The 22,828-nt window shown below is 37.7% G+C and overlaps 1 protein-coding gene across 1 annotated transcript in view; it reads left to right on the forward strand.

Annotated features, from left to right (window-relative positions):
• The window catches only part of LOC121386188 (protein SMG5-like), a 74,278-nt gene that overhangs the window by 22,663 nt on the left and 28,787 nt on the right, over window positions 1-22,828 (forward strand). Inside the window, exons 15-20 of the mRNA XM_041517023.1 lie at window positions 1,083-1,190; window positions 3,207-3,270; window positions 4,229-4,358; window positions 5,395-5,470; window positions 6,485-6,663; window positions 8,553-8,705. Coding sequence (XP_041372957.1) covers window positions 1,083-1,190; window positions 3,207-3,270; window positions 4,229-4,358; window positions 5,395-5,470; window positions 6,485-6,663; window positions 8,553-8,705 — 710 coding nt within the window. The remainder of the gene's footprint in view (window positions 1-1,082; window positions 1,191-3,206; window positions 3,271-4,228; window positions 4,359-5,394; window positions 5,471-6,484; window positions 6,664-8,552; window positions 8,706-22,828) is intronic.

Below are 22,828 nucleotides of genomic sequence, written 5' to 3' on the forward strand. Positions count from 1 at the left end.
TGAAGTTTAATAGATAATTTGGCAAAAATGTTTGCTCACCCAGACCTATGCCTGAACACCCTAGAATAAGTTTACAATTCACATTCAACATTTCAATAAAATTACCAAAAATGCCTTACTGTTTAATAAAGTGAGGATTTAAAAAAACAACCCCAAAACCCAGCAAAACATTACCAACTAGCCATAGTTTAAAATGTGCCAGTGTGTCATTAAAGAGGCATTCCTTTCATTACGGGGCGAGACGTAGCCCAGCGGTAAAGCGCTCGCTTGATGCGCGGTCAGTTTAGGATCAATCCAGCCAGCAAACCACGACTGGTACATCAAAGGAAATGGTATGTGCTATGCTGTCTATGAGATGGTGCTAACCGAAAAGAGTAGCCCATGAAGTGGTGACAGCGGGTTTCCTCCCTCAATATCTATGTGGTCCTTAACCATATGTCTGACACCATATAACCGTAAATAAAATGTGTTGAGTGCGTCATTAAATAAACCATTTCCTTCTTTTCCTTCCTGTCCAGTCTTTCATAACAGTGTTAATTAGTATTCCCTCATTTTAGGTTTTTCTTCATCGTCTGAAGCGAAGCATGTTGCCGAGATCACTCGTAAACTGGTCAACTGTCCAGTCTCTCATAACAGTGTTAATTAGTATTCCCTCATTTTAGGTTTTTCTTCATCGTCTGAAGCGAAGCATGTTGCCGAGATCACTCGTAAACTGGTCAACTGTCCAGTCTCTCATAACAGTGTTAATTAGTATTCCCTCATTTTAGGTTTTTCTTCATCGTCTGAAGCGAAGCATGTTGCCGAGATCACTCGTAAACTGGTCAACTGTCCAGTCTCTCATAACAGTGTTAATTAGTATTCCCTCATTTTAGGTTTTTCTTCATCGTCTGAAGCGAAGCATGTTGCCGAGATCACTCGTAAGCTGGTCAACTGTCCAGTCTCTCATAACAGTGTTAATTAGTATTCCCTCATTTTAGGTTTTTCTTCATCGTCTGAAGCGAAGCATGTTGCCGAGATCACTCGTAAGCTGGTCACCTGTCCAGTCTCTCATAACAGTGTTAATTAGTATTCCCTCATTTTAGGTTTTTCTTCATCGTCTGAAGCGAAGCATGTTGCCGAGATCACTCGTAAGCTGGTCAACTTTGACATTGAAACCGACACAGAAACAGTTTGGGGATGCACGGACACAGGTGAGTAAACATTGCACCGAGGTGATGGAAAACAAAATATTGGTTACCTTTCCTTTGTTTGGTCTTAGTTACACCATTATTAATTAATTAATTTTAATTATAAAAAATATATATATCTTTTTCAATAATTGCTATTCCAAAATTCTGTCCATTTCCAATTCAGCACCCCCCCCCACCCCCCACCCCACCCCCACCCTTCTGTCCTGGACCCAGCTAAGTCAGAGATTGTGCCCGGGAGAGACGTGCTTGAATCTTAATTGGATATAGGACGTTAATATGTTATCTAATCCAATCCAATTAATTTGGCAATAATCTTTTCACAATATCCTAATATTTATCTTGATCTAAATAGCAGTTGTAAGTCTTCACTTGTTCTTTCATATAATTGCCACCCCACCTGTCTAATTGACAAAAAACTAATTAAAGAGTGATTGCAGGATAAAGTGTAATGTGTGTGTCATATTGCACAGAAGGATGAAAGAGTGATTGCAGGATAAAATGTGATTGCAGGATAAAATGTAATGTACCTATCATATTGCACAGAAGGATGAAAGAGTGATTGCAGGATAAAATGTAATGTACCTGTCATATTGCACAGAAAGATGAAAGAGTGATTGCAGGATAAAATGTAATGTGCCTGTCATATTGCACAGAAGGATGAAAGAGTGATTGCAGGATAAAATGTAATGTGCCTGTCATATAGCACAGAAGGATGAAAGAGTGGTTGCACGATAAAATGTAATGTGCCTGTCATATTGCACAGAAGGATGAAAGAGTGATTGCAGGATAAAATGTAATGTGCCTGTCATATTGCACAGAAGGATGAAAGAGTGATTGCAGGATAAAATGTAATGTGCCTGTCATATAGCACAGAAGGATGAAAGAGTGGTTGCAGGATAAAATGTAATGTGCCTGTCATATTGCACAGAAGGATGAAAGAGTGGTTGCAGGATAAAATGTAATGTGCCTGTCATATTGCACAGAAGGATGAAAGAGTGATTGCAGGATAAACTAATGTAAATATATTTCACAGAAGGAAGAAAGAGTGATTGCAGGATAAAGTGTAATGTACCTGGCTTAATTTACAAAGTAAACAGAAGGATGAAAGAGTGACTGCAGGATTGAATGTAGTGTGCCTGGCATAATTCACAAATACAAGGAACTAAGAAGCTGACATAATTCATATAATAAACAGAAGTATGAAAGGATGATTGTAGGATAAACTAATATGCCTGACGTTATTGATAGATAAACAGGAGAATAATAGTGATTACAGAATGAAAGGCAATGGGCTTGACTACAATCTTTTGTGCCTGAATGAAATGTCATGTAATTAAATAAAGTGCAGATCATTCTGTTAGCAAAAAGCAGGTGATAATAATTCCAGTTTAAAAAATCCAAAATATGAAGAGATGCAGGCCCTAATCTATAATTTACTTCTTCCTTCGCAGAAGAAAGGGGAGAAGTTTTATCAAAATAGGCAAAGTGAACATTTATTTCATAACGTTCGCCATGTTCTGCATTCATTTGGAAACATTCTGAATTATACACTTGGTTCTAATCGCAATATTTTTATATACTATATCTGGTAATAATATAAACAAAATAATTGTGTTTAATTAAAAATGTGATATTGTAAAGTAGTTGATAATGTGTTGTTATGTTAAAATGAAAGTTATAAATTTCTGGCATTACTGAAATGAATGTGGCAGAGAGTTAACAACGCTTGACTGGTCACATCAAACGGCGTGATATGCATCAATATACAGTCTGGCACCAAAGTAAAAACACGGACCAACAGGGTGTTAAATGAGCTATGGCATTAAATATGAGATGTTCTACATGTCTGAACAATAAGCAGGATAAAAACAAATAAGAAAGTTGACAAATAAAAGGAGAGTTTGGGAACAGTCGACACTTTTCATCTTTGTGCGAGGATGAGGCGAGGGAGAGCAACTGCCATCATGTCATGTAAAAAAGGCCTGACAGGTAATTGAATGCATTTTTTGTTTTTAGAGCATTCGGGAGTGACGGAGAACGAGGCCGATGATGACCAGTCGTCCAGCAGCAATGCCGACAAGTAAGTATTTTTTACTTTTCTTACATACACAGTATACAGTGCTGTAGCAGTGGGCACAGTTGAGATCTATTTTTCTTACACACCCGTGTAGGAGATCACTGTTGTGCATCAAAATCGTATACAACATATGTTGGAGATCGTTTCTGAGAGGTTATGTCCCAGGTTAATGTTATTGTAAGATGCAAAGTGACGTCATTGGAATACTGACGTCATTCAAATAAAAAATTAGCTATATTATTACAAAGCTTCGCCACATTAAAATGGGCTACTCTTTTTGATTAGCAGCAAGTGATCTTTTATATGTACCATCCCACAGATAGGATGGTACATACCATGGCCTTTGATATACCAGTCGTGGTGCACTGGCTGGAACGAGAAATAACCCAATGGACCCACCGATAGGGATCGATCCCACATTGACCGCACATCAAGCGAGTGCCTTACCACTGGGCTACATCCCGTCCCTTGTTATATAATTATGTTATATATATTTTAGTAAGCATAATTGAGTTTGAGTGAGTGAGTGCTCAGCCTTGTTCATGCATATGGGGCCTGTTCAGATGCAAATTCTTTTAACTGACACCATCTAATTCCTACAAGGTACTTACTTCAGTGTTCGAAATTAAAATTGTTGGGCAGTATCCCAGTTGGATACTAACATTTCAAAATCTGGTATCGCACCTGAGAATTTAGTATTCCACTTAAATGAAATTCATAAATACTATCGTAACTAACTTGGACGACACTGTTACTTGACTTCACCAGTAAATGATGACTTTCATTGTTTCAGCGAAAAATAAAAAGGTAGGATTACAAAAAAACCACAACATTATATGGTATCCTGGTGGGATACTAGGTTATTGAAGTCTGTTATCCAAAATTAAATTCTGGTATCCCCGGGATATCGGGATACCGTTAATCTCGAACACTGATATCTTACTTCATTCCGTTTCTGCAGGTTGGAACTGGATCAGCTGCGACTACAGCGACTGATCAGTGTGGTTCAGGAGGAAGGGCTGATGCCAACCGCCAAACTCATGTGTGACTGGATGAAGTGTCACCCCAGCATCATCAGCACCTGTGCACAGGTATTTATGTAGTTTAGTTTTGTTTAACAACACCACTAGAGCACATTGATTTATTCATCGTCGGCTTTTGGATGTCAAACATATGGTCGGTCATCTTGAAACAGTCATAGAGAAGAAATCCACTACATTTTTATATGCCCATCTATGGTATGGCTTTGTCCGTCTGTCCATCCGTCTGTTAACTTTTTGTTGTCCAGACCATATCTTGCATACAGATGCATACAGAACGATCAAACCTCACTTGTAGGAACAACATGGGATGGTGGTGTGTCGCATACTATTACTAGGTCACTGTGACCTCCTTTTCACGGTCTACTACACATAACAGTAAATCCTTGTCTGAACCATATCTTGCATACAAATGCATACAGGACCATCAAACCTCACATCTAAGAACAACCTGGGATGGCGGTTGGTCCACAACAAACTGTTCATCCATCCCATTGCAAAAATTTCACATAATTACAGTTGAATCAATTGGAAGTTTATTTATGTGTATTTTAAACATTATTTACAAACTTTCCGCTGTTATACAGTTTACTCTGTTTTGACTGGATGACGTTGGGGAAAAACTGAATGTTATCCTTCAATAAGCCTCAAATAATGAGTTGTTATTATGTAAAAGAGGTCATTGAAAAGACATTAGAACATTTATTTGTGTGTATTTGTAACTTAATACGTTGAATTTGTTATGATTATCAGAATTGTTTGTAAATGTTTTATGAATTTATCGATTTATAACCGTCACAAATCTAGTGTAAAGTTGCTTTATTACACCACACAATTTCTTTTCACCTTAGCCTGACCTCAACAAATGACATTTTCCCCCTATATTAATAGACTGGTCCAAACACCCCAACAGCCAATGAGATGGCTTAAAATCTTTCAGTGAGTCCTCTACTTCCTGTTCCCAGTTCCGGTCACGTGACTGAAGCTTCCTTCTTTACACTGCACAATTTTGTACAAGTTGTGGCTGTTATATATCAATAAATTCATTAAAAATGACAAACAAATATAAACTGTTGTTGTGTTTCAGAGTTCCCAAGCTCTGTGGTGTCGGATGTCCGTCTTACTAAACTCTTTCCCTTACGAGAAGGAACTCGCACAGCATGGTAAGTAAAGATAATTTTTTGGAAAAAAACATTTCACAGTCAGTTACTAGCAATGAGCTGGTTAACCCCTAATGTTTACCTTTTCACTAAAGTAATGAAATGTATAACAGTTTTTTCCATATAATCACATGTCGTTTTTGTTTACATAAACATTCCAATGGGTAGCAAGAATCTGTCATTTTTTAACCCGCTCCCGAAAACCTTATTAAGTTATTGAATGGCTTGATTTTAAGGTGTAGAAGTCTTGTTTATCTCTTTTTTTTCACATGTATTAAGTATATATTAAAGTGGTATTCATTGTGATGGTAGGAAAAAAAGTAACGTTTGTTTTATTTAACGACGCCACTAGAGCACATTGATTTTTTTATCTTACCATCGGTTATTGAATGTCAAACATATGGTCATTCTGACACTGTTGTTTAGAGGAAACCCGCTGTCGCCACATAGGCTACTCTTTTACAACAGGCAGCAAGGGATCTTTTATTTGCACTTTCCATAGGCAGGATAGCACAAACCATGGCCTTTGTTGAACCAGTTATGGATCACTGGTCAGTGCAAGTGGTTTACACCTACCCATTGAGCCTAACGGAGCACTCACTCAGGGTTTGGCGTCGGTATCTGGATTAAAAATCCCATGCCTCGACTGGGATCCGAACACAGTACCTACCAGCCTGTATACCAACGGCCTAATCACGATGCCACCGAGGCCGGTGTGTGATGGTAGAATGCTGCGTAACTAATGATTCATTGTATTATCCTAAAAACATAATTACAACCCCTGCAATTAAGAAAATTCCCACAGCAAAAAAAACATGTCATTGAAAAAGCAAAAAAGTGCCGTGGAGAATTAAAAACTCCACGGCATTGTTACAGTTTTGTTTTAAAATATATATTTTATTATTTGCTCAAAACGTTTAGTTTTTAAATGCCCCATTTTAAAATAGAATGGTTTTCGAGTTTGGATGGTTTTTGTCATGTAGCAATACTCAGATTTCGTCTATTGTTATATTTTAGATCAGTGCTGGTCGGACGAGTTAACGAACGTGATACTGGAGTCGCGGAAGCTGGACTGGAATCAGATGTTTCCGCTGCGAGAAGACATCAATCTGTGCCACTTCCCTCCCCTGGCTCACGTGCACAGCACTATCAGTTTCCAGCCCATGTACAGAGCCAAGCTCACCGACACACAAGAGGTCTGTATATCACACAAAGAGATTTGTGTATACAGGCCAGAGGGTAAAATGGATATGGTGCCATACCCAAAAGTTTTTGCAGATTTTATTTTTTAAGTTGACCATTTGATAACATTAATGGCTTTTATCATTACTGTATGATTTTCTTAACCCTAAAGCTAAACCTAACCCATTTGTTTTTCTGGGGGAGGCCCCCAAACCCCCTATCAACAGCAGTCACTTTCAGAACACACATTGTAAATATTCAATTTCCTAGTACCATACCCAAAAATTTCTTTCTGGCAGAACACGGAAGCACTGATATATGATATAATATATAAGATGACAATATAAAGAGTATGTGGTCCTCTAAAAATGTCTGGAACAACTAGTTGAAAGTTTAAATTTCCAGCCCACAAAAAGAGCCAAGTTTACTGAGACACAAGAGGTGTGTATATCACATGAGATATATTTTTATTTATAGTCATTTATAGGTGTGACAGTATAAAGGGTATGTGATCTTCTAAAAATTGTCTGGTAAAAATATAGTTGAAAGTTTAAATTTCCACGTGACTTACAGAGCCAAACTTAACGAAACACAACAGGACCCATATTCACAAAATATCGTAAGCCTAGTTTTACACGTAAACGTAAATCTACGACTGAAGAGCTATTCACGAAACCACGAAAACGTAAGTTACGTGTAAAGTTGGACGTAAATATAAGAGTGCCTCAGGTTGCAACTAACGCTGCACGTAAGTTGTGTACATATAATAAATCAAGCACGATCGCCGTTATTTACTATTATTTACGGAAACTAGCAGCATTTCCAATAAATGAAGCAGTTTGCTATGGCGAACGCCCACGGATTGAACATATTTTTGTTCGTGATCGAACGGATGTTTTCGACTTGGCCAATTTCTCCTGAGTTATCTTTTCCTTTTTAAGAAATGTCCTCAAGTTCGTACCAAAACGCGGATCCCCACCAATACCAAAATGCCATGGTTCACTGTTCGCAATGTTATTGTTAGCAGACGACAAACAAAATTGCGTTTTGCGCATTTGTTATTTACCCAGTAGCCATCGTTTCTAATGTGTTTTTATTAATTACTCCAGTGAGAATGTTAAATCGTAGATTTACGTCCAACTAAGTTATGTTTACATTTACGACCATCTTTGAGAATAAGGTGCTTCTTGCACGTAAACGTAAATCTACGGCATACGTAAGTGCTAGTCGTAGACATAAATTTACACTTTTTTGTGAATATGGGTCCAGGTCTGTATAACACAGGAGAGAGATTTTTGGTAGAACACAGAAGCACTGATATATGATATAATATATAAGATGACAATATAAAGAGTATGTGGTCCTCTAAAAAGAGTCCAGTACAACTAGTTAAAACTTTAAATTTCCAGCCCATATACACAGTCAGGCTACGTTGTTCCATTAGTAGCAAGGGTTCTTTTATATTCACCATCCTACAGACAGGATAACACATACCATGTCCTTTGATATATCAATCGTGGTTGCACCCAATAGACTTGAGCATGATGGATTGAATTCAGTCAAATTTGAAAAATGTTGGAAACCACTAAATTATGGATGTTTGTTTTAAAAATGTCTTACTCAGTTACAAAATTTAATTTCTGATTCCCTTGACTCTTTGAACAGATCCAGCCAGTGCACCACGACTGGTACATCAAAGACGTGGTATGTGCTATCCTGTCTATGGGATGGTGCATATAAAATATCCCTTGCTGCTAATCGAAAAGAGTAGCCCATGAAGTGGCGACAGCAGGTTTCCTCCCTCAATATCTGTGTGGTCCTTAACCATATGTCCGACGCCATATAACTGTAAATAGAATGTGTTGAGTGTGTCGTTAAATAAAACATTCCTTCCTTTGAACAGACATTCCTCCGAATCTGCTGTCTCCGCCAGTTCGGACATTTTCTTGTTGCCGACGGCAGCCTTGACTTCACGTTTGACGAGGCACAGGAGATGTTCTTCGGACCCAGTCAGACGTACGAGGAGAGGCAGGAAAAGGTGGCCCAAGACAGAATGGTGAGTAGTTGTGTGATTTGTGACATGATCGTACAGGTCATTTAATGCTACCAGGTCAGGTCAGGTCAGGTCAGGTCAGGTCAGGTCAGGTCAGAGTGTTTAACATGCACATTCAGAGCAAGCTGTTGTAGTGTATGCCTGTCCTGGGCACAAGTGCCAGCCTTGGCCGGCTCCTTCGTCCAGGACAGAAAAGGGGTGGGGTGGGTTGGAGGGGGACCGCCTGCACTGGCAAGTGCAAGGGAGCACCAGCAGTCCGACCGGGGCCGGTAACCGGCGGAGGGTGGTATGGTGCTAATGCTACCAGTCCTGCCATTGGTAATAAATGTGACAGTGTTTGTTATCGTGAAATGGTGTTCCATCTGACTAGTAAATTCATGTAATTTAATTTGAACTAGTATCAATGTACCAACGACAATTGTGCTTGAAGCTTGTGCTGGACCCTACTAAAAATAGCATGAATATTTTTGTTTGGAACTAGGGTAGTCATAGATGCTACCTGTTATGTCTGAAATGAGCAGCTTAACCCCAAGTGTTTTCTGATTTACTTTAAGGATGAGGGGTTTTAGTATTTATATCCATGGTGTATATGTCATTTGATATGCTGCATATAGGAATTTAACCACATATGGCATTTACATTGGTGGTGGACACCTCACACAGACTGGTCATTAAAGTGGAAACTCATTTGCTTCAATTTCAGAAGGTTACAGATCTTGTCAGTAATGCTATTACAGAGCTGCACTTAAGAATTTTTGTTACCTACAGCAGTTTTGAAAAATTTGTGACATAGGCAAAATTTTCAGCTGTGGCAATTTTGAGCTTACCAGCAGCAAATTTAAACCACTAACTTTTGCAACAAATAACAAAAAAAATCAAAAAAATCATCTGTTCAACTGATGCGAATATTTTGTATTCTTTGGCAAAAAAAACCCCTGCCATCAGTAAAATCTGTGACCTACGGTAATTCATACCACAGCTTCAGCACACATGGTAATATGTATTGGTTGCCATGTGTGCCAAATTTTATGGTTTAGTTAGCCTCTTAAGGATCATTGTTTATTATTTGCAAATCAATGACGAAATGCAAAACTCTTACCGAATCTCCATCAGAATTTGGAAACTGATTGGTAACTGCACCCAGGACAGACAATTCCAAGAAAGATGATGTTTGTTAATAACAGCAAATGTACAAGTTATAACAGTTTGGTCAGTGGTTATGGGCATTCGTCTTTTCGAATATAAGGTCATCACTGTTGACTTCTTTCGTGTTTTGGTGTATTTCCACTTGTGTGTAATTTTGAGTCATTTCTGTGATCGGTGTATATTGGGGAGACAATTGAGGTGGATGGAGGAAATAGCTGGGTGTCCTACAATGTTCAGGACCATTTTGAAACGCCTGTTTTTGTTTGATGCTTATGACTCACTGTCACTACCTGGAGATAATTGTTTGTGATCATTACAGGTTGTTATATTGGGAATAGCATGATATTCGTCCCCCACATCCATGAGATTTCAAATTTTAGAGAATCAGTTTATGTCAGTAAATGTAATGCCTGAAACCTTAGTGGTATAGGGGCATGTAAAAATACTCTTTAAGTTCTAGATACCTGAAAGTCGCACTAAGTTTCAACCCATGAAAATTAACACTAAGTTTGAGTAATTCACAAACCTGTAACACATTTGGATAAAGTTAATATAGAGTGAAGCAAAAGTCTGTGGTGTTGAAACAGGGAAATACCCTAAAAAATATAGAGGTGATATCCATAACCATTACTTTCAGAGGTACATGCATTTCTTAAAATATAAAAAATTAGTTTTGTGGTACATGGATGACCAGAAACATTTTGGATGTGTGATAATGAATAATCTTAAACAGTACAATACGAATAATGTTTTACTTCAATTATAAAAAATGGCTCTAATAGTGAAGTATATGCTGTAGTGTTTAAAAACTAGGGTTTGTTACTTTAATGTATCATTGATGTTCAGCAGAAGTCATTATGGATGGCATATCTTCGTTATTGTTTCTATGGTATCATAGCTCAGAGAAAAGCATAATGTGACCTACATAAAAGATATTTATACTTTAATGACAAGAATAAAATGGCATGAATTTTCTCTGTGGGTCTTTCATGCTAAAATATGAGCCTTTTATACAGAATGATGATATTTTAATCCACATCAGAACTGTATTGTTGACTTTGTTACTTCCCAGTAAAATTTTCCTGAATAGTTGTCAAGTTTCCATTGTTATTTATAAGCAGTTTGTACCAAAGTACACAATCTTGTAAGCATGTGTTTGTTAAATCAGCAGTGTTCAGTATTATGAGTAGGAAAGTAATTAAGTATCTTTCCTGATTTTATATGAATGAGTTGTCTCCCTTGTATCATAAATAAAATAAATCTATTTTTGTGAGAAAGAAAAAAGTGTCCCTGGTTGATGTGATTAAATGGAATTGATAATGGTCTCTAGATACACAGGACATTATTTATTTATGCACTTAAAATAGAGCATAACTGTTACATTATGAAATGTGTGTTTTTACTAGTATATTTGTTTTTATTACTAATATTCAGTTCTACATTTTGTTAACAGTGCATTACTACTCTAATTTATTGATTGAGATTAGTTATGCTTACTTAGTTCTTTTATGATTATTTATGCTTGCTAGATATATTTGGATTTGTATCCTTTGATGTGCCTGGAAAGTTAAATGTTTCATCCATATCCAGAACTGCATAATATCAAATTTATTTAATGATGGCCAGTGTTATATTAAATATTAAATAATGAGCAGCTCCATTTAAAATGTATTAAATCTTATACCACATTTATTCAATTCTTACATAGATACATGACCACTATCTCCAGCAATTTTGTTGAAATCCTCTTACTAATTTACATATTCCTATTTTAATATATATTTTAATTGAAAAGCACAGTCTATAAACGTTATAATAATTGAATATTTGAGCCAAATTGGATATATTAAAAAAAAATTGTTTACTGTAACCTTACCAAATAAATTCAACTCACTTTTTGTTTTAAATTGTGAATTTAAATGTCTTATTAACCACAATTTCATAAACATTTCATCTGTAGAGAATGGGTTTCGAAAAAAGCCCATCACATCTCGGCATCAATAATTTGCAGAAACGTTATAATGTATATAACAAATAGGCCACAGTTCCCCCCTCCCGCTCCCCACACATACACATACAGACACACAAATAAGAAATTACAACAAGCGAGGACATACTAATGGTGTTGACTGCTGCAAACTGTGAAATATGGCACATTATTAATACACAGTATATATAAAAAATACTTAAAGATTACATTATTAACTATAAAAAACAAAAATACCACCCCAATTATTAATAAAGTGACTTTTTGTAAAACACTCGTGGGAAAAAACACTGATCCAGTTGATTTGACCCGTATCTGACCTGTGACGTAGCATCAGGTGAATTCCACTCATTCATTAGTAGGTTAGCATGGCGACAGTATGTAATGATTCTTCGAAAAATAGCTCATTCTTATCGGACGTTAGTTTTGACATTTCGGACTTGTCACAATTATCTAATGCTACCTCAATCGGTGAGGAAAAAGGAGAAAATCCGTTAGGAGTACTTCCCTATCAGTTTGAACCGTAGTACACCGATGATGATCCGTCGAGCCAAATGCGGTCAGCCTATTTGCACCACGTTGCCTGGACGTCACCCGGTGACAAAAACAAAGCCCGAATGTTAATGCCGATGTGTACATTGTTTATATTTGGCACAAAGATTCACCTCAACACGATGCATTTATATATGTTAAAAAAATAAATGTAGGAAAAATATTTTTTAGAAAAAAGACTACTATTAACTGATGACTGGATAGCATTTAAATAATTAATGTATTGCAGTTATTATTAAAAACAACAAATACACGTACATACATTAAATATGTTTTTAAAAAACATAATTAAATATATTAAACAAGGCGCATTCATCGTCAGTCTAATCATTACTTGGTTACAGACATCTATGATTGGTACCTGTTTCGTTTACAAAATATGAAAATAGAAGATTTTATTGTTCGAAGTTAATCCTTTAATTGGTTAACTAAAGGCCTATTTGCAAATGCAAATACATGTCCACAGATTTCGCAGACATTGGTAGCTTTGACATCATGTGACACAGTCGGCTGGATGGAAGGATGTGCAGATTGATGGGATAACGAATGTTTTCAGACGTCGGATGCACGTTTGTTCCTAATTTACTCTGTCGGTGTCGGAAGGTGTGAATTCCGTTGTAAAGAACAGAATAACACTGATGTACGTTTGTTCCCGACAATTTGTGGTCGGTTGGTGTAAATGTCGCAGTAACGGCGGTCGTTGTAACAAGGTCTGACTGTATACGTTAAAACAATAAATGTTGGAAAAATATTTTTTATAAAAAAAACTGCATTAACATTCGGTAGGCCTATCTGTTTTTGTCTTCAGGCAATGTTCGGGATATCGTTATGAACATGAAAAATACAATTTTGTTTCCAAAAAATATTTTTCCTACATTTCTTTTTTTAACATGTATAAATGCATTGTGTTGAGGTGTATCTTTGTGCCAAATATTAACAATGTACACCTCAGCATTAACATTCGGGCTTTGTTTTTGTCTCCGGGCGACGTTCGGGTTCCGGGCTGCAAATAGGCTGAACAGGGCAGATACAGGCTTGGAACAGACAAGTTCTTTAACAAAAGTTTTGGTACCATTCCCATCAACCATCTTAGATAATTGTCGTAATCTCCAGGTGTGAAGTGGTCACTGCAAATAGAATCCCATCTTGACGGTCCTTTCCAATACATGTTCGGTTTAAGAACTGCTTCCGTGCAAACAATGTCGGTTTGTCTTTCGGAAAAATATGCAAACTTCGTTTGCCTTTAACTGCAGCTTTTGTACATCCATACACCGAACAATGGTTTTACCATGTTTCACATTTGAAAGATATCTTCACAATAATATTCCAAACATACAATTCAATTCAATAGAATAACATTTTCGTGTTTTAAACATACACGTGTTCCACTTCCATGTAAAATGACTGAAAGGCTGCGAATCATTCATTCATGTTACGCCGGTTAGCACGTCACAGGGTCACGTGACTTGACACTTGGGAGTTCAGAGGCTTTTTGGCAAGCGATGGGAGAAAAAACAACTTTTTATTGCGAATATATTAAAAACGAGTAAATGTTTAAAAATGTATTTTATTGATACTTCATATATATTGTAAAAGGTATACGTAGATACCAAACAATAGTGAATTACGTTTTTGATAAATGTAGACCTTTAAATACAGTCAAACCTGCTCTTAAGCCATCTGTATTAAGCAGCCACCTGTTCATAGGCCACATTTATATTATCCCAAATCATCTAATGTAGTACAGTGAAATCTCTTAAGACCGGACCCTCTGTAAACTGGAATTCCCAAAAAACCGGACGCTTTACAGAGTCCCTTTCTAAAAACCAGGACAGAACTTAACCTTTCTAAACTGGATCCCTCTTAAACCAGACATTTGTCTTGGTCCCAAGGGTGTCCGGTTTAGAAGGGTTTCACTGTACATGTATAAACTAACCTGTATTAAGCAGCCACCTGTCTTTAAAGGCCATTTTTTGATACTGCCTTTGGTGGCTGTTTAACACAGGTTTGATTATACATTAATCTATTTTAGTTCTGTAAAATGTGTGTGTTTGTGGAATCACGGCCTAAACCATTCAGGTAGGTAGAGATGTGGGACCCTCCAGAATTTCAAACTGTTCTGTACTAGCTGTATACTTGTGAGTTTAACAAATACTGATGCCAATTATGAATGATTTTTACTGCTAGAGATGGTTCCTAATCCTAGAGAGATTTTCGGTTGTCTTGTGTAATTTTAAAAAATTAATCCAGTTACCAAAAAACCAACCTGGTATGCTATATTTTATTGAAAACAAAGTAAATTTGGCACTGTTCTGTTTTGAGATTATTCTGGAATTAATATGTTGTAAGTTATGTGTGTTATGTGTCAGAAATCATATTCATTGACAAAAATAAATTATTCAGAGTGAAAATAGTTTATAATTAAATTAGTCGACAAAAAAAGAAAAAAAAGAAAAAAGAGAAGATTTTCGGTTATCTTGTTTACATTAACTGTAATTAAAAACAAAAAAACAAAACTTCACTAAGGTTAAAAAAAAACCCCAAACCTTGTATGTTATGTTTTATTAAAAACAAAGTTAATTAACCAGCTATGTAATTGCCAGACCCTTGTCACTCTTCCCCAGTCTTATATAAACACATGCACGCACACGCACCCACACACACAAACACGTGCACACACACCCCTCTGGGGGATCATTACCATGATGCTGCAGAAACCTAAGCTATCACATAAATTGCCAAGTATCTACAAATCTTCACAGCGGTTCTTCATTACTTTAAACTCCCGGTCTGATGCATTCCGCATTAATGTACGCTGTAATTGATGGTTGATGGATCTTTGCCATTGTTAATTGGAGAAGGGTAATTTCCGGCACTAGCTGGGCCGGGCTGTGTTTCCCCGGCCTTATCTCTCAATCTGGCCGGCTGTGTTAATTGAGGAATGGATCAGTTGTCTGGGCGGAACAAGCCCACTGCACATGCTTCTTATCTCTGCTCAGGGCTTGAGATATACAGGCATGCACACACACAGACACACACACACACACACACACACAACTGCAGGAAATCATTGCCAGAGATTTGGGGCAGGCCGTGTCACTTGGACTGAACTGTATCCAGGGTTGTTTCTGAAGTTTTATTGGAATGTGCTGAACGTGGACTTTTGTGTCGAAAGCTGGATGCAGTAAAATGTCCTGATTAGTTATTGGTGCATGTTAAAAGTTTGTTTTGTTCAATGACACAACTAGAGCACATTGATTTATTAAATCATTGGCTATTGGGTGTGAAACACTTGGTAATTTGGTCTCGTACTCTTTAGAGGAAACATGCTACAGTTTTCCATTAGTAGCAAGGGATCTTTTATATGCTCCAGCACAGACAGGATAGCACATACCGCAGCCTTTGATATACCAGTCGTAGGGCACTGGTTGAGACGGGGAGGGAGGGGGGGGAGGGGGGGGGAGGGAACCCAATCAGAGAATGGGTCCACAGAGGCTCATGATGTTCGATCCTATAACGAAAGCTATAAACATTTCACATAGAGAACAGTGTACAGAATGACTTGCATGACCTGAGGCCAAGTTCACTAACTCTCTCAGGTTTGTGATCTCACAGTGCAGAAGGAAGAAGGAAATGTTTTATTTAACGATGCACTCAACACATTTTATTTACGGTTATATGGCGTCAGACATATGGTTAAGGACCACATAGATATATATAGAAAAAACCCGCTGTCGTCACTTCATGGGCTACTCTTTCGATTAGCATCAAAGGATCTTTTATATGCACCATCCCACAGACAGGATAGTGCATACCACGGCCTTTGTTACACCATTGTGGAGCACTGGCTGGAACGAGAAATAGCACAATGGATCCACTGACGGGAATCGATCCCAGTCCGACCACACATCAAGTGAACGCTTTACCACTGGACTATGTCCCCACTCACAGTGCAATGCAAAAAGACTTACAAGGACAATTCTATATTGCTTTAAAAGTTGTGAATTGGGCCCTTGATTGTAATTATTTTTTATTTATATTCTTGCATCCAATTAGAGTTCATACAAAGTGGATATACACACACACCTCAGCTTTCTAGGCTGTCTAGGTAGGGCCCTGTTTTATAAAGTGATCTTAGCCCTAAGATCGCATTAGTCCATAAGGTAACTATCCACTTAGATAATCTTAGCGCTAAGATAATTCGTAAAACAAAGCCCAGGACAGTGGGTAGTGCTTAGTTGTTAGGGAGAGAGAAGTATAGTTGTCATCCATATCCACACATCCTATCCATGCATCCATCCTAGCATCCACCCATCCATCCATCCATCCATCCATCCATCCATCCATCCATCCATCCATCACATCCATCCATCCATCCATCCATCCATCACATCCATCCATCCATCACATCCATCCATCCATCCATCCATCCACCCATCACCATTCTTCTATTCCTCTGTCCATCTGTTATTCCATCCATCCATCCATCCATCCATCACACATTCATCCTTCCATTCATCCGTTATCCCATCAATCTGCACATCCTTCCATCCATCCATCCACATCCATCCATCCATCCTTCTATTTGTTCATCCATCCAACCATTCATCCATCACACATCCATCCTTCCATTTATTCTTCCATCCATCTTTCCATTCATTCTTCCATCCATCTGTTATCCCATCCATCCATCCTTCGATCCATCCACCCACATGTTATTCCATCTTTTCATTCATCCATCCATCCATTATTCCATACATCCATCCATTCCAAGAGTCCCATGTTCAGTGCATCCATCTGCTGGCTGCCACTTGGGCCACCTTGCCTGCTGTGGGAGTCTCGTTACAGCCATAACATGGCCTGTGTTAGTATACAGTCAGCACACACTCCATTCCCCAAGCCAATCCAGAGGGCCGCAACTTCCACCAAATGGAGATACATTTCACACATGAAGTTTTCATAAACAGCTGGGGAAAGGTTAGAGATCTCCCGGTGCAGCTAGCTTTTATTGGTGAAATTCTTCTCCCCCATGCCTCTGCATATCAATCTGCCACCCTGTTTTGATTGACAGCTTTTACACCTGTCACGCAGTTTGACTGACACACAGCACCACCAGGTGGGATTTTTCCTTAGGCAGCTCCGCCCAGTCTCCTCCGATTGGGTTAGTGCTTTTTGATTATGCATTTTTGCATGCTGCCAGTCACTATGGATCTAATGTCCTGAATTTTGATTGGTTAATTACTGCAGCCAGTAAAACACTAGCCCGCAGTCTGTGGAATCCTGACCCCGGTGGTGCCTGGTGGAGAGAATGTGTATGTCTGAAATTAGCTGGAAAGGTCTGGAAGTCATTTAGCCAATAAGCCAGACATTAACAAAGACCAACACTGGAATCTAAATTGTATGGCAAGTTTATGAAACACTGGCTTGACACATGTGGAGCGTTCTTGATGGGCCATTGATGAAAAGCAGAGTGAAACTCGCAACATCAGATAAACACCCATAAACCAACTTGGCAGAGGAATTATAAACAGTTTAATTGTTACCTTCATTCTAACTAAAAGTCCATTATATTTGAGAATTATTTTTTTTAAAGATGAATAAATGTACACAGATGTTTGTTTTCCATTAAAATATCTTCTGACAGTGGCAGTGAATTATGTAGGACCATGCATGTGCTAAATCAAATTAAAAAAATTAAACCTTTAAAAAATATAATAAAAATAAAATAAAAATAAATACATGTACCAACTATGAAATTACAGTTATTGGTTTCAAGTCACAGTTGTGAGTTTAACGATGACATTCAATATACTGGGCACATAGTTTTCCTTCTGCTCCTGCGGATGAATACTTTTGTGACTTTTGCTCAATAAATATCATTATATAACTGTATAAATGTAGTTACTATGATCTTTGGGCAGGACGTAGCCCAGTGGTAAAGTGCTCGCCTGATGCTTTGGTTGGTTGGGGATCGATCCCCGTCGGTGAGCCCATTGGGCTATTTCTTGTTCCAGCCAGTGCACCACGACTGATATATCAAAGGCCGTGGTATGTGCTATTCTGTCTGTGGGATGGTGTATTTAAATGATCCCCTGCTACTTATGAAAAATTGTAGTGAGTTTCCTCTCTAAGACTATATGTTAAAATGACCAAATGTTTGACATCCAGTAGCCGATGACTAATAAATCAATGTGCTCTAGTGATGTCGTTAAACAAAACAAACTTTACTATGATCTTTCCACATATAATTATGAAATAAGTTATGACATAGTTCAACTTTAATTATAATCTTTGGCTGGTAAAACACAACTTTTTCTACCTCACATTTTAATAGAGATCCAATCATATTCATTATTACAAGTGTGCTGAATTAGAATAAGTACTGTATGTAAAGCAGCAGACATTTTATCAAAGTTTATCGTGTTCATGGAAGAGCCAAAAAATCTTTCAGTATGCACCAATGTGGGATAGGCTTAATTCTATACGTAGGTACATTATTTGTGGACAGGAATTATACAAGTGTTGTTTCTGACTGTAATTTGGGTGAAATAGCCCTTTGGCAAATGTGTACATTGTAAAAATTAATTGAAAAAGTCTGTTGTGAGTTTGTTTCCATTAATTGTGAGATGTTTCTGATTTAACAAGTTCATTTACTCATGGAACAAGCTCAAACTTCATTTTGTTTCCTAACATATATATATTTTTTTTTTGCATGTACAGAAAAACATTAGGATGATGAGAAACACATTGACTATACAGACATTGCTATTATTAACAATAAAAGGTATTTAACATGTTATTGTTTCACCTGTATGAAGTAAACAGGTGAGATACAGGTACATGTTATTGTTTCACCTGTATGAAGTAAACAGGTGAGATACAGGTACATGTTATTGTTTCACCTGTATGAAGTAAACAGGCGAGATAGAGGTACATGTATTGTTTCACCTGTATGAAGTAAACAGGCGAGATACAGGTACATGTATTGTTTCACCTGTATGAAGTAAACAGGCGAGATACAGGTACATGTATTGTTTCACCTGTATGAAGTAAACAGGCGAGATACAGGTACATGTTATTGTTTCACCTGTATGAAGTAAACAGGCGAGATACAGGTACATGTTATTGTTTCACCTGTATGAAGTAAACAGGCGAGATACAGGTACATGTTATTGTTTCACCTGTATGAAGTAAACAGGCGAGATACAGGTACATGTTATTGTTTCACCTGTATGAAGTAAACAGGCGAGATAGAGGTACATGTTATTGTTTCACCTGTATGAAGTAAACAGGCGAGATAGAGGTACATGTTATTGTTTCACCTGTATGAAGTAAACAGGCGAGATAGAGGTACATGTATTGTTTCACCTGTATGAAGTAAACAGGCGAGATAGAGGTACATGTTATTGTTTCACCTGTATGAAGTAAACAGGCGAGATAGAGGTACATGTTATTGTTTCACCTGTATGAAGTAAACAGGCGAGATACAGGTACATGTTATTGTTTCACCTGTATGAAGTAAACAGGCGAGATAGAGGTACATGTTATTGTTTCACCTGTATGAAGTAAACAGGCGAGATAGAGGTACATGTTATTGTTTCACCTGTATGAAGTAAACAGGCGAGATACAGGTACATGTATTGTTTCACCTGTATGAAGTAAACAGGCGAGATACAGGTACATGTTATTGTTTCACCTGTATGAAGTAAACAGGCGAGATACAGGTACATGTTATTGTTTCACCTGTATGAAGTAAACAGGCGAGATACAGGTACATGTATTGTTTCACCTGTATGAAGTAAACAGGCGAGATACAGGTACATGTATTGTTTCACCTGTATGAAGTAAACAGGCGAGATACAGGTACATGTATTGTTTCACCTGTATGAAGTAAACAGGCGAGATAGAGGTACATGTTATTGTTTCACCTGTATGAAGTAAACAGGCGAGATAGAGGTACATGTTATTGTTTCACCTGTATGAAGTAAACAGGCGAGATAGAGGTACATGTTATTGTTTCACCTGTATGAAGTAAACAGGCGAGATAGAGGTACATGTTATTGTTTCACCTGTATGAAGTAAACAGGCGAGATACAGGTACATGTTATTGTTTCACCTGTATGAAGTAAACAGGCGAGATAGAGGTACATGTTATTGTTTCACCTGTATGAAGTAAACAGGCGAGATAGAGGTACATGTATTGTTTCACCTGTATGAAGTAAACAGGCGAGATAGAGGTACATGTTATTGTTTCACCTGTATGAAGTAAACAGGCGAGATAGAGGTACATGTTATTGTTTCACCTGTATGAAGTAAACAGGCGAGATAGAGGTACATGTTATTGTTTCACCTGTATGAAGTAAACAGGCGAGATAGAGGTACATGTTATTGTTTCACCTGTATGAAGTAAACAGGCGAGATAGAGGTACATGTTATTGTTTCACCTGTATGAAGTAAACAGGCGAGATAGAGGTACATGTTATTGTTTCACCTGTATGAAGTAAACAGGCGAGATAGAGGTACATGTATTGTTTCACCTGTATGAAGTAAACAGGCGAGATAGAGGTACATGTATTGTTTCACCTGTATGAAGTAAACAGGCGAGATAGAGGTACATGTATTGTTTCACCTGTATGAAGTAAACAGGCGAGATAGAGGTACATGTATTGTTTCACCTGTATGAAGTAAACAGGCGAGATACAGGTACATGTATTGTTTCACCTGTATGAAGTAAACAGGCGAGATAGAGGTACATGTTATTGTTTCACCTGTATGAAGTAAACAGGCGAGATACAGGTACATGTATTGTTTCACCTGTATGAAGTAAACAGGCGAGATAGAGGTACATGTTATTGTTTCACCTGTATGAAGTAAACAGGCGAGATAGAGGTACATGTATTGTTTCACCTGTATGAAGTAAACAGGCGAGATAGAGGTACATGTTATTGTTTCACCTGTATGAAGTAAACAGGCGAGATAGAGGTACATGTTATTGTTTCACCTGTATGAAGTAAACAGGCGAGATAGAGGTACATGTTATTGTTTCACCTGTATGAAGTAAACAGGCGAGATAGAGGTACATGTTATTGTTTCACCTGTATGAAGTAAACAGGCGAGATAGAGGTACATGTTATTGTTTCACCTGTATGAAGTAAACAGGCGAGATAGAGGTACATGTTATTGTTTCACCTGTATGAAGTAAACAGGCGAGATAGAGGTACATGTTATTGTTTCACCTGTATGAAGTAAACAGGCGAGATAGAGGTACATGTATTGTTTCACCTGTATGAAGTAAACAGGCGAGATAGAGGTACATGTATTGTTTCACCTGTATGAAGTAAACAGGCGAGATAGAGGTACATGTTATTGTTTCACCTGTATGAAGTAAACAGGCGAGATAGAGGTACATGTTATTGTTTCACCTGTATGAAGTAAACAGGCGAGATAGAGGTACATGTATTGTTTCACCTGTATGAAGTAAACAGGCGAGATAGAGGTACATGTATTGTTTCACCTGTATGAAGTAAACAGGCGAGATAGAGGTACATGTATTGTTTCACCTGTATGAAGTAAACAGGCGAGATAGAGGTACATGTTATTGTTTCACCTGTATGAAGTAAACAGGCGAGATAGAGGTACATGTATTGTTTCACCTGTATGAAGTAAACAGGCGAGATAGAGGTACATGTATTGTTTCACCTGTATGAAGTAAACAGGCGAGATAGAGGTACATGTTATTGTTTCACCTGTATGAAGTAAACAGGCGAGATAGAGGTACATGTTATTGTTTCACCTGTATGAAGTAAACAGGCGAGATAGAGGTACATGTTATTGTTTCACCTGTATGAAGTAAACAGGCGAGATACAGGTACATGTATTGTTTCACCTGTATGAAGTAAACAGGCGAGATAGAGGTACATGTTATTGTTTCACCTGTATGAAGTAAACAGGCGAGATAGAGGTACATGTTATTGTTTCACCTGTATGAAGTAAACAGGCGAGATAGAGGTACATGTATTGTTTCACCTGTATGAAGTAAACAGGCGAGATAGAGGTACATGTATTGTTTCACCTGTATGAAGTAAACAGGCGAGATAGAGGTACATGTATTGTTTCACCTGTATGAAGTAAACAGGCGAGATAGAGGTACATGTATTGTTTCACCTGTATGAAGTAAACAGGCGAGATAGAGGTACATGTATTGTTTCACCTGTATGAAGTAAACAGGCGAGATAGAGGTACATGTTATTGTTTCACCTGTATGAAGTAAACAGGCGAGATAGAGGTACATGTATTGTTTCACCTGTATGAAGTAAACAGGCGAGATAGAGGTACATGTTATTGTTTCACCTGTATGAAGTAAACAGGCGAGATAGAGGTACATGTTATTGTTTCACCTGTATGAAGTAAACAGGCGAGATAGAGGTACATGTTATTGTTT

This window comes from Gigantopelta aegis, chromosome 2, assembly GCF_016097555.1.
Source record: "Gigantopelta aegis isolate Gae_Host chromosome 2, Gae_host_genome, whole genome shotgun sequence".
NCBI lineage: Eukaryota > Metazoa > Mollusca > Gastropoda > Neomphalida > Peltospiridae > Gigantopelta > Gigantopelta aegis.